Here is a 12,518-nt window from a genome sequence, read left to right on the forward strand (position 1 = left end):
CTCAAGATTGTATCTAAGGAGGTTTCTCCTTAGCAACTAAGTTTTGATTTCTATTTTGTTATAATACACAATAAAGTATAAGAATATTTTGACTTGAATTAGAATAATGTATTCTCAAAGGATATATACAGCAACTAATTACCAGCTTGTGAAATGATATCATTAACAATCATCTCAAATGATAGCATTTGCAACTCGTTGTTCATTTGAATATTATATATCATGGAAATGTGCAACACTGAACAACTGTTGGGCTCATTTCTAAAGATCAATTATCAGTTACAATTAAATATTCATGAATCAAGTCATAACTTCATACATTTAATTAATGAACCTGAACGATTTTGTCTTTTGAGAGGAGTGTGGATAAGCTGTTTTTAAAATGTTGTGAAAACACAAATACCAGGGGTGAATTAGCTAAGGCAATGCTGGAGAGCTCACCCTAGTGGTGAGAACAGGGGAGAACTGGCAGTTGACCAACCCTGCAGCTGCCTAGGCCCAGAACCAGGGTTATGAGTTGATTCACCACAACATCTACCGCATCTATGATCTGCTGGAGCATGTGAAGGAGCCTGACCCACAGACCCAAAGCTACAGGATCTCCACGATACAGAGCAACAATAGGATATCCAAGAGAAGTCCCAATGAGGGTCAAGCATTGATAGTGTAGTAGAAATCAGAGGCCTCGAACCAGACCAGTGACTCTTGCAATCAACACTTGCAAGTAAAGATATATGGACAAAGGGGCTTACTGAGTGAGTCAGTGTGTCACACTACAGCTTCTATGACAAGATTTTTTTTCCTTTTTTTCTCTTAAATTTTGTTTTATTGGAGGGGGTGGGGGGTTGCAGAGCCGTAGGGCAGATGAGAAGGGACAGGGAAATGAATGGAATCAAGATGCATAATGTGAAAGACACATAGAATAAATAAAGAGAAAGTAAAATAAAACCCACAAATACCAGTGGTATAATTCCTCAATGTTTGAATGGAAATTTAATATGAATGTTAGAATACTGGTGCAAGAAATGTTCAAGAACTTTGCTAAGCATTCAGCTGATTGGTCTTACCTGTTCATGTATCTGGCTTGACCCACTGTGGCAGAGTTCATGCCCAATATTTGGGTCATTTTCTGTGATGCATTGGATTTGATGGCTAGAATGGGACTGTTGACATTGTGGAGAGTGGATGATCTGGGGTTGCTGGACAACATGATGATGGCATTGAATTTGAGGATAACATTCCTAAAACACATATACATGTCAAAAAATTGCCACCTAGAATCAGAGCTACTAATGAATCAAGAAAAGTTTTGAACCAAATTTGAAAACTACAATGTATCTTTTATCAAATAATTAAAAATGTAGAATTTCTAGTTTTAATTAGTGATATATTATTTACTTTATACATTAAGAAAATTTTACTGAATTTTGCTTGTATTTAATCAGTAGCTATGACCATCAAACTACTTACCTAGATATGCCATAGAATTACATGACTAATTAAATTAATATTCTAGTTATACTTAATCCTAAAACTACTATGAATATTAATTAAACTTTGTTTGATGTTTCAACAGGCACTGCAGCACCTAATTATATAATAATCCTGTCATGCTGAACACGTAAAATAACTTAAAATTAGGAAATAATACAACAGAATGATTTTTCAATATCAGGAAGCATGTGTGTATCCCTCTTGGGGAGGCAATGATCTCATGCTTATGAAAATTGAGAAAAGGCCTTTTATTTTTCAACATTTAAAACCACTGATTGGTGCTTTTAATCCAGAAAACATATGACCTTACTTTAATTCTACCAGGTACTCTTATTCAAATATTGTTTTCATTGAGTTTCTGTGTGGAGTAAATGAATTGTCTGTAAATTTTGTATTACAAAGTAAGTGAGGGATAAATGTGTATTACAATTATTATATCAGTGTTGACACCATAATTCAATTTTATTATCATCTATCTCACTAAATTTGAACATAGAAATAGTAATAAAACTAATTAATACCAAAATTGTGACTTGAATTCATGATTTGTACCTCAGACTCTCTTTGGATGAGGCTTCATTTATATCAACTACAAAAACATCTGGAATTTGCTTTTAAATGCAATCTATTTCACCTGCTTGTTTATGTCATGACGTTTTTTTTTCTGAGTACAGTGCAGAAACTAACATTTACATATATCCATTGTGTACACTTCAGGTATACTTGAACATTTCTATAGTATGTTGTCATGCTGCTTTGAAAAGCTCCTGCTAATAGCCTGCTTTCAAAGAAACATCACTCAACATTAGTCATAATGTTACAGTCACTCACATATAGTCAAGTTTGAAAGTATAAATTCTGTGTAAATTTTCTTTTTGAGTGTAAAAAGTTGACTCATATTGAAAAGTTATGTAATTCAACAGTTTAGACTCTTAGATGAAACAATTTTCAAACTATGTCAGATAAAAACAATACCAAGGTACAGAACAACGGAGTATTTTTTCTCTGGTTTAACATATAAAATAATCTACATACACACACACACACATATATATATATGAATATACATAGCTGCTTTCATATGAATAGAGTAATAAACTTCCAAGAGTGGCTATCTGAAAAAAAACTGGACACATGAAGGCCCAGATAGAGAAGTCAAGTGTCATTAATGTCATTTGCATTATTTTTAATATTCATTTTACATTCTGAACTTCTTACTCTATTGCTTTTTAGGTGCCTAAATTATTTTAGAATAAAGAAAAATATATGAGGAAGCATATATTATGACTAGAAACTGCTCAGTAGGTATATAAAGGTCATAGAGTCAGTTGTTGGCATTCCTTTCTCTAGACTGTTTAATATGACTCATTTTATAAGTATGATAGCACTGGGATCTTTACAGTTTAGAAAACTAGCTATATGCTTTAATCAATTTTCCTACAAATCTGACATATATATATATATATATATATATATATATATATATATATATAGGCATAAAATGTCACCATGCAGCATTGGTAATTTAAAAAAATGTGTTTACTATTTTCAGTCTTGGTGTTAAGATGGAAGCCAGAGCTTCATACACTCAAGTACTTTACAGCTGCAGTTCTTAAATTCAACTACCAAGGTTATTGTTTTAAAGAAAAATATTCACATGGAGATCATATTTTGAAGTATATCATAATCTAAACTTTAAAGCACAAAATATCAAACAATTATGATCTTATCATAGGTTATTTCTTTAGCTAGAGGGTAAAAAAAGAATAATATAAAATACAAATATTTTAAAAGGATAATTATCTTGCAACTAGCACTACTTTACCAACTTTTTACTACAAAGACCTTTTTTGTTCTTGGACAAGTCTAATTTCCGTAGCTACTTGTATTTGATTCAGTTACAAGTGCCAGTAAATTGTTTTGTTTGGACCTTAGTTTTGTCCAGCATGCCATGGTATAGCCTCTATCACTGAGGAAACAACAAAACAAAAAATTATGCTTTGTTCCACTTGCACAGGTAATTGTAATTTGGACAGCTTACATAACAGTTATAAAACTGGCAAATCATTAAAATTATTAGTGAGAAAATGTGATTACAGTAAAAAAATACTGATATCAACAATAAGCAAAAGCAGTGTTCTTAAAAAATCTTTCTTAATTGTTTCAGCTACATGAGCGGTAAGACAATGTATATAATAGTCAACATTGTATTCTAGAGGCTATAAAATAGAAATACTATTCATTCTCATTAAAACAATAACCTGAAAGCAGCATTAAATGATGCACCTCAAATACTCCTTACTACTTAAAATGTGTGAAACATCATTTTTTAATAGCCAAGTTGAATAAATGTAAATGTAAGTTGATAGCTTTGGAAAATATTACTTGGAAGATAAGAAACATCCAGTGAATTTTTTCTACTTGATATCATAATGTTGGGCTCTTCTTCAGGAACACTTGTATTTAATGCCCTAGATCTTTAGAAACTATTCTGTTTAACAAGCAAACCAAAAAGTAGACATCTTGATGGTTATCATTCTGGAAATTTATGTCATTTCATTTTTACTGGGCATAAAATAAGGAATAATATGTTATTCCCTACAAGTCTACTAACAACTGCCAATAAGTGCTTATAAAAATAGAGCGTGTTCTCTTGCCAAGAAGTTTTAAAACAAAATCCAATACATTTTCAGTGTGCTTCATTTATAAATGAAAAAAAAATGATTTTGTTATCCAAGCTGATTTTATAATATTTAACTGCCTATTATGTACTTAATTGCTACCCACACTCCAAATTTATGGTGATGTTCTAAGTCCCAGTAATACAGCATTTGCTTTTCTTTAAAATATGGTCTTTTCAGGTAGAAACAATTTAGAGTGGGATCAATTTACTAGGGTGAAATCCAATCCAATATGACCAATGTCCTTATAAAAACGAGACATTTGACCCAGAGACAGCCATGCAGAAGGGGTTGCTGATGTGAAGATGCACATGTAGGGCATCGTGTGATAACAGGGGGGTTGGAAGGTTATTATGCAATCAAAAGGATGCCTGAGGCTTCCACAAGCTAAGCTAACAACAAAAAGGATTTCTTCTCTGAAGTTTCAGCAGGATAATCGTCTTGTCCTACAGAGTAGTTTTTGATTTCTGCTTTATAGAACTGAGACAATACAATTTTTTTCTTTAAAGCACCCAACTAAAAATGCTACTTAAAGCTTCAGTTTTCTATATCTTTCAGAATATTTTACTTATCTGTTAATGCATACTATTCATTTAAGTCTGAGCATATTAAAATAATGAAGATAACATTATAGCCTTTAAAATTAATTTTTTGTAAACTAGTTTAACGGGAAACACATAATATGTATTAAGTTCAGTTTCTACCATTAACTTTTTATGTGACTTCAGATTCCTTTTTGGTGAAATGTGCTTCACAATAAAATAAATATAAAAATATTAAGGATAGCATGAAGAACTGTAGACATGATGACACAGTAGAACTCACAGTGGTCTTGCCTGGTACTTGGTAATTGAGTATTATTTCAGTTCTATTAAAATATTCATAATTCAAAAATGTATACTTGTAAAACAAGTTCTAGAACAATTATTACTTACCTGATCTGTATTTAACTTCTCCACTTTTCTTATTGTTTTTTCATAAATTACATTGTTTCCTGGGAAGAAGTGACCGCCTCTTAGGAAAGGAGACAATGGTTCCTAATAAGAGATTAAATAACATGGTTAGATATGAAAGGTGTAGTTTTTATAGGAACTCCAACAAATACCCAATATCTAATAGGTCCTAAGGTAGTAAGAGATTTTAGGAGGATAGTGAAATGATTCATGAATAAGTTTCTTCCAGTAGAAGAAAATAATTTTAAGAACAGTCCATTGTCAATGAGAACAATTTGAATTCCTCTTATTTGCTCTAGTTCTCTGGGGGAGATTTGAAGGAAGTAGGAAGGATAGCATTTGTTTCTCTGGGTGAGAAATGGGTGAGAAGTACAAAGCAGATTGGGTTTGAGCATCTGTGGATCCATTGGCTCTAAGGCAGGACACAATACAAGTTTCTTCTAAGGTAGTCTAGCATGAGGTCACTATCATTTAAACTGTAGTCATAGGCAGGTTTCATTCCAAACAAAGGAATTATTAGAGAAATTTAGAATAAATAAAAATCAGTCACTCCTACTAAACCATAAAGTAGGTAGAACTGCATTAAAGTATTTTCCTAGGACTCAATTTGCATGTCATTGAAGTGTACCATTCCTATTTGTGATGATAATCAAGGCTAAGATTCTCAGTACAACATATGTTTTGAGAACTGACAGCAGAAGCTTTAAGAGCCACTGTATCTCTGTATAATCAACTAAATTGCTGTAATATGAGCCAAGTGCTTAGAAGATGTCAGTAAATGAAATAAGGGCCTGTGATATGTCTTAGATCGAAAGACTAATAAGAATCAAACAAGGAGTCCAAAAGAAATGTAATGCGCATCACATTCTTTTCTCTACAGTGTTTTTTTCTTTTTGAGAAAGGGTCTCACTATAGCCATGGCTGCCCTGGAACTCTTTATGCAGATCTTGCTGGCCTCAAACTCAAGTATCAGTGAACCTCTGCCTCCAAGTGCCAGGGAATTAAAGGTGAGTGCCACCACACTCAGTTTCTCCCTTGTTCTGATTTTAATTTGAGTCATGAGGTTGTTTTATTCATTGATTTGTCACAAAACAAAACTGTATTCATTTGTTTTTAATGTACTTATATTAGATGAAATTGCTAGTATACAGCAGAAATTGTTGATTGGAAAACACTGTAATTACTCTCAGTGCTTACACTGACTGGCCTAACAGACTGATTGTTAAGAAGGGAAGAAATTCTGTAGCTCAAATCTGCAGATCCAGATTTCTCAATGACCAGATTAGAAGTGGTGGTTACAATCACACAATTGCTAAAAAAGAAAAAAAAAACAAAAAACAAACAAACAAACAAAAAAATGAAATAAAACAAAAGTAGAAATCGGGAAGTCTTAGAAAGTTTTAGAAGCAAGAAAAAAAAATCATTGAAATCAAAGGGAGAAATTTTCAGCAAATTAGTAAGAAATTGAACACAAAAATGCTCCCGAGACATCAATGGGTGAGAATCACAAAGCAGATTGGATTTTAGCTGCTGTGAATCTATTGACACTGACTTAAGAAAATCAGCGGAAGCAGGCTTAATGGAAAAGAAAGGTATGAAGTCATAAAACAAGAGTTAACAGTTCTTTCTTCATAATCTACATGCAGTGGATACTTAGGTAAGTAAGGCGTTAACCTTCTCTGAAGTTCAGTGTGCTTATCACAAGGATAAAATATACAGGGTACCCTGGATCAAGTGAAATAATATATTTTAAGGTACCATCAATTTTAACTTTTTTGTACACTGGTTTTTAATACATAGTATCATAATATTTTAATATATTAAAATGATTTTTGAGAATTTTGTCATAATATTTCTAGGACAATCATTTAAATTATACAAAGTAGACTGCTTTGAAGGTAAAGAAAGTATTGACTCTGAATATTCAATACTAGATTAACCGATAAATGAATGAGAAGGGATGGTAGTAACTTTTATCTTGATGATTTAGAATTTTCTAAAAGAGGAAAACAAATATGAGATTTTCTTCTCTAAGAAATATAACTCATTTTAAAGCTTTCTCTATTATTAGTGGGTTTTCAAGAAAAAAGAAGCTAAGATTTATGAAATACTGATTCTCTTTAGAGTATATTTTGGTTTTCCTATAGAAATAACAATAAAAAACTCATCCAAATTTAGATTATTACTTTCCCAAATCTATAAGAATGTAAAAATAAAATATTCATATGAGTAATTGCTGTAGAAAAACAAATCAGCTGAAAAACTTTGATCAGGCATTTTCAAGTTCTTAACCGTGGAGGAGTTCAACAGTTTTAGCTTTGGTATCTTCTTTTCTTCAGTCTCTAACTTGATTTGGTGCCAAATCCACCCTAAAAATTAGCAGGTGTTTTCAAAATGATTGATGTTATAACTTTAATTGTTACTTTCCAAACCTCTGGCAGTAGTTCTCACATTTAACTAAGTATGTAATTCCCAACATCTATTGCACTGTTCCCAGGCCACAAAGCTATAATAGAGAAACATTTTTTAAAACCAAAATAAAAATTTGTTCATTACAAGTTCAAGTTATTCAGTTTCAAGCATTGCCTCCAAGCTTTATGATCACACTCAGATTAATCAAATTCTATAACTGTGGTTCCAATGCCTTTTATTTTCCACGACCCCTAGTCTCATGCTGCCTCACCCCTTTCCTTCTGGAGATAATCAAATTAATGTAGTTAATGTGATCTCACCATGTTTCTCCACACTGCAAAAAACTACCCTTTACATTCTGTCCCTTCCAGCTCATCAAGGAGGAATTCATACCTTTGTTTTCCTAAAGTTGCATCTCTATGTGTACCTGAAATTTTATCCTCTCTTTTATCCTTCAGAATCTTATCTCATTTGTCCCTTTACTCTATTGGATCACTACCCTTACCCATTACTGGTTCATTCTATCTACAAATCTTCTAGGGTCTCCAAGATTCAGCTTTCTCCTCTAATGATACCTTTTCTCTTGCCTTTGATCAATATCCTTTTCAGAAAGGCATCCCTCAATTAACTTCCTCCACTTCCCTTTGAGAAGCATTAACTTTCTGCATCTGGATTTTGCTCCCATAAGTATATTGAAAGTGTTGTTTTAAATACCACTGCCAATTTCTTAACTGTCAAAGCTCATTCTCATATCTATTGTCCTTAGCTTTATGCTAATTTGATATGGTTACAAAGTGATTCCTCTATTTCAGTGGGTCCTTATTTCTGCTCCTTTGAAATAGATATTTCTCAAGGTTCTGACCTTAATCTTGCCCATTACCCCACAGCAATCACACTCATGTCTTTACCTTTGGCAATAAACTTTAGATACCAACCCTCTTCTATATATTTCATATGTGACATTTAGCTGTGTCATTTTAAATATTCACTAGGTACCCTCTCTATTATGCACCTCAGATCCCACTGGCTCAAGCAGATCTGGATTAGCTGTCAGAAAAGAGAAGAATTTGTGAAGACTTGAACAAAGCACACCTATTTAAATTTGTTTCCTTATGAGTATAATGATTTTAACATCATGTGAATTGTATCAATATATTACATGTCAAAACAAATCTTTTCCTTGATTTTCCACAAATAGCAAATGTGTTGTTATCTGAAGTCAAACTGCAGTATAGTGATTGAATGAGCATAGCTCCCACAGGTCCATCTGTTTTAATACTTGGTCCTCAGTAAGCTCCTTGAGAAGGTTCAACATGTGACCTTGTTGGAGGAAGTGTGTCACTGGGAATGGGCTTTGAGATTTCAGAAACCCACACTATTCCCAGTTAGTGCTTCCTCTCTCTCTCTCTCTCTCTCTCTCTCTCTCTCTCTCTCTCTCTCTCTCTCTCTCTCTCTCTCTCTCTCTCTCTTTCCCTAGTGCTTGTTGATGAGTTGTGAGTTCTCAGCTCCTGCTCCTGCTCCCCTGCTATAACTGTCTGTCTGTTATCATACTTCCTGCCACTGTGGCTATGGACTCACCCTTTGGAACCATAAGTCACCAAATTAAACTCTTTCTTTCAATGTTGTCTTGGTCATAGTGTCTTATCATGGCAACAGAAAAGTAACTAAAACAGGAGTTGGTATAATGAGTGAGCTATTGCTATGACATGTCTAACTATGGTGTTTCATTTTTTTGTCTGTTTGTTTTTGGAGGAAAGTGGAAAACTTTGAGACTTTGGACTAGAAAAGTGGTTGAATTTTATAAGTGGGGCTTTATGATCCATTCTATTAGGCTATTGGAAGACAATAAGGCTTAATTAGAGCAATGTGGACTATGGTGATCCTGATCAACTGGCTTCAGAGGTGAATAGTATTAGCAACTAGGACAACAACCATTCTTGGTGTATTTTTGCAAAGAATGTAGATGCTTTTTGCCCTTGTGCTAAGAATCTGCTGGAGGGTAAACTGAAGAGTTTCAAACTGGTAGAGAAGATTCTGATATAGTCAACTATTGATTTGTGTCATGTGGTTATGAGTGATCACTATTATGCAGACCTACAATGAAAAAGAGCAAGCAGAACAAAAAGAAACACAAAATGTAGTTTGAGGAGAAAAAGAACACTAGGATATGTAATGTTGGAGCCTTAGTTTGTGATGAAAGATAAGGAGAAGTGTAATAAAGGTAGTGATATCCTCAAGGCAAGACCCCACCCAGTTGTAAGCTCTCAGCTACTGCTCCTGCACCATGCTTGCCTGCCTGTTGCCATGCTCTCTGCCATGATGGTCATGGACTCACCCTCTGACACTGTAAGCAAGCCTCAAATAGATACATTCTTTTATAGGTTGCCTAGGTCATGGCATTTTGTAATGTCAACAGAAAAGTAACTAAGACTATTTGCATTTTTCTACTCACCCTACAATGTATTTTCCAATGTATTTTACACAGCTATTTGTGGACATGCCTTACTTCCTACCATAAAAGAAAATGTAAGCACCTTTGGTTTAGGAAAAAATACCTTATTTCCTTATTCTTACTTGAAGGCTATAGAGCAGTAGTTTTCAACCTGTGGATCTCGACCCCTACAGGGTCACCTAGACCACCAGAAATATATGTTTTCTCTTTGTGCTGCTTCTGATATGGAGAAGGTACTCTACAGCAGTGGTTCTCAACCTTCCTAATGCTGCGAACTTTAATACAGCTCCATACTGGTGTATGGGTTTATCTGCATGTAGGTAGACCCACCTGGACAGTCTCAGTTCCAAAGACCATCAGAAACATCACAAAGAGAAACTTAATGAAACTAATAAATATCATTAGATTTCATCTACTATAAAACAAATGTGTTGTCTTCATTTTGGGATTAAAAAAAAACCCAGCATATATAAATCCTATGATTACGATGACAAATTGAGAATAAGGAAAAATTAGGAGTAACTACAAATAGAAATTCTGAGTAGAGGTAGAAGGAATTGCAGCTAGACAAGTCGTTTGGGATCAGTTTAATTCCAAGAAGAAGAAAAAATAAAGCTTAGAAAACCTAGGAGGTGAAAGAGGATGGGGTTATCATTTAAGAGCCTCGACTTACTGTAAACATTGCAATTAAACTAAATATTCTCCTGGAGAGATTTAAAAGTGCAAAATACAGAAGAAATACACTTAAAAAGGAAAACAGGGCTATATATGAACAGAGTGTTAAAGCTATTTTGCAAAACCAGTTAGGTTATTTTTGTTTACAAAGCATGTGGCTTGAAACCTGTTTTATTGTTCCATAAAGGACAAAGTTCAAAATCTTTAAAATGACCTTTTTTTTCTTCACTCTTCTGTTAGATTTTCTAGAGGAAATGTTTGTAATTCAACATGGCCTGAGACAACAAGTTCTTAGAGAAGCAAGCCCGGTGTTCTTAATATGTCCTTACTTATACACATATGCCTAATTTTGCTACCTTTTAAACAACATGGTGTATAAGTACATATATAACTACATAATTTATCTGGTAATCATTTAAGGTCTATTATGAGTTCTCCTTCATTTGTTAATTTTTCTTCTGCATTATTCAAATCCATTTCCAACTTTGTCACTTTGTAACTCAGTGTTCCTATAGCATTTAAGAACCTAAGTTTCCTCAAGAATAAGCAAAATACATTTTAAAGAATGTGAGTTCTGGGCCAGGGAGATGACTTGGTTGATAAAGTTCTTGTTGTGTAAGCATGAAAATCAGAATTTGGATATCCAGTATTCATGAAAATCTGTCCCTGGTATCATACCTGTCATCTTAGCCTTGGGGAAGGAAAAACAAGTAGATACCTGGAGCTCACTGACCAGGCAGGCTAGTCTTACCTATAAGCTCCAGATTCAGAAAGAGACTTAGTCTCAAAAAGAAAGGTAGAGAGTGGTTGAAGAAGACATATGATGTTAACTTCTGATCTCCACATGTACTTACACACATGGGTACACATAAACATACATATACATATACATCATATTACCAAATACAAGGATATATACCTATGTAAGTATAAGGACATGAACCATGTGGGTAAAAAGCAGATTAGATGTATATAAATAAGTACAGAACATACTAGAAATTCTGTCTTTGTATTATAGGCTATATTCATTCAATTCCCATCACAGGATTGAGAAAGAGAGCAGTAGAGAGACAAAGGTAGGGAAACATACTCTCCCCACTAAGGTTCCTCACTGCCCCTTGTCCAGCCACCTTGCCCCTGTTTCCAGACTTGTTGCTTAAATATTTGATTATTCAAAAGAAGGAGCAGGCAACTACTTTAACTATAATCACACCCTCTTTCTATGTTTACACAAACTTATGAAAACTCAGCAAATATCCAAAGCAATCATCACCTTACTCAGATCCTGTGTGTACACAAATTCACACAGACATGCATGAGCAACTAGCAGCTTCCTTAACTAAGGAGACACAAGAACATGATTTTAATAAGTAAATTAAAAAATATAGGAAGTGGAATAGATAGTAGTAGAAGTACACCATCTAGATTTGTAGAAAACATGAGACTCCACATTAACCCCTTCCTTTCTACAGCTGGAATATGTACTTCATCTTTCAGGGGAGAGAAAAATTGTTTCTTGTTATAATGGAGAAATGTAGAGTAAAGGGAAGAATGTCATATTTCTATCCATACTGCAGTGTTTCTTATTGAGAGATTGATGCCTTAAAATTCCAAGATATTCTGTTGCCACTATTGATGTATATGTGGATACATATGTGTGTGTGTACTTAAGGGATGTTTATTATTGTAGAAAAATGTTTTCTTAATTTTCTTCTCAAATTAGACAGAAAATAATATGTACCCTGTAAAACATAAAGTTATATATCTTAGTTAGAAATATAATAGGGTAAATTTCTAAATAGCTTATTACTAAATATATAATTCATACATCAAAGGCTATAAGTACATGAA

The 12,518-nt window shown here is 33.6% G+C and overlaps 1 protein-coding gene across 1 annotated transcript in view; it reads right to left on the reverse strand.

Annotated features, from left to right (window-relative positions):
- Positions 1 to 12,518, reverse strand: part of Pof1b (POF1B actin binding protein) — a 72,950-nt gene that overhangs the window by 36,973 nt on the left and 23,459 nt on the right. The window contains exons 4-5 of the mRNA XM_059251320.1: positions 5,111 to 5,212; positions 1,068 to 1,241 (exon numbers count right to left, since the gene is read on the reverse strand). Of these exons, the coding sequence (XP_059107303.1) occupies positions 1,068 to 1,241; positions 5,111 to 5,212 (276 nt within the window). The remainder of the gene's footprint in view (positions 1 to 1,067; positions 1,242 to 5,110; positions 5,213 to 12,518) is intronic.

The sequence above is a fragment of the Peromyscus eremicus genome, chromosome X (genome assembly GCF_949786415.1).
Source record: "Peromyscus eremicus chromosome X, PerEre_H2_v1, whole genome shotgun sequence".
NCBI lineage: Eukaryota > Metazoa > Chordata > Mammalia > Rodentia > Cricetidae > Peromyscus > Peromyscus eremicus.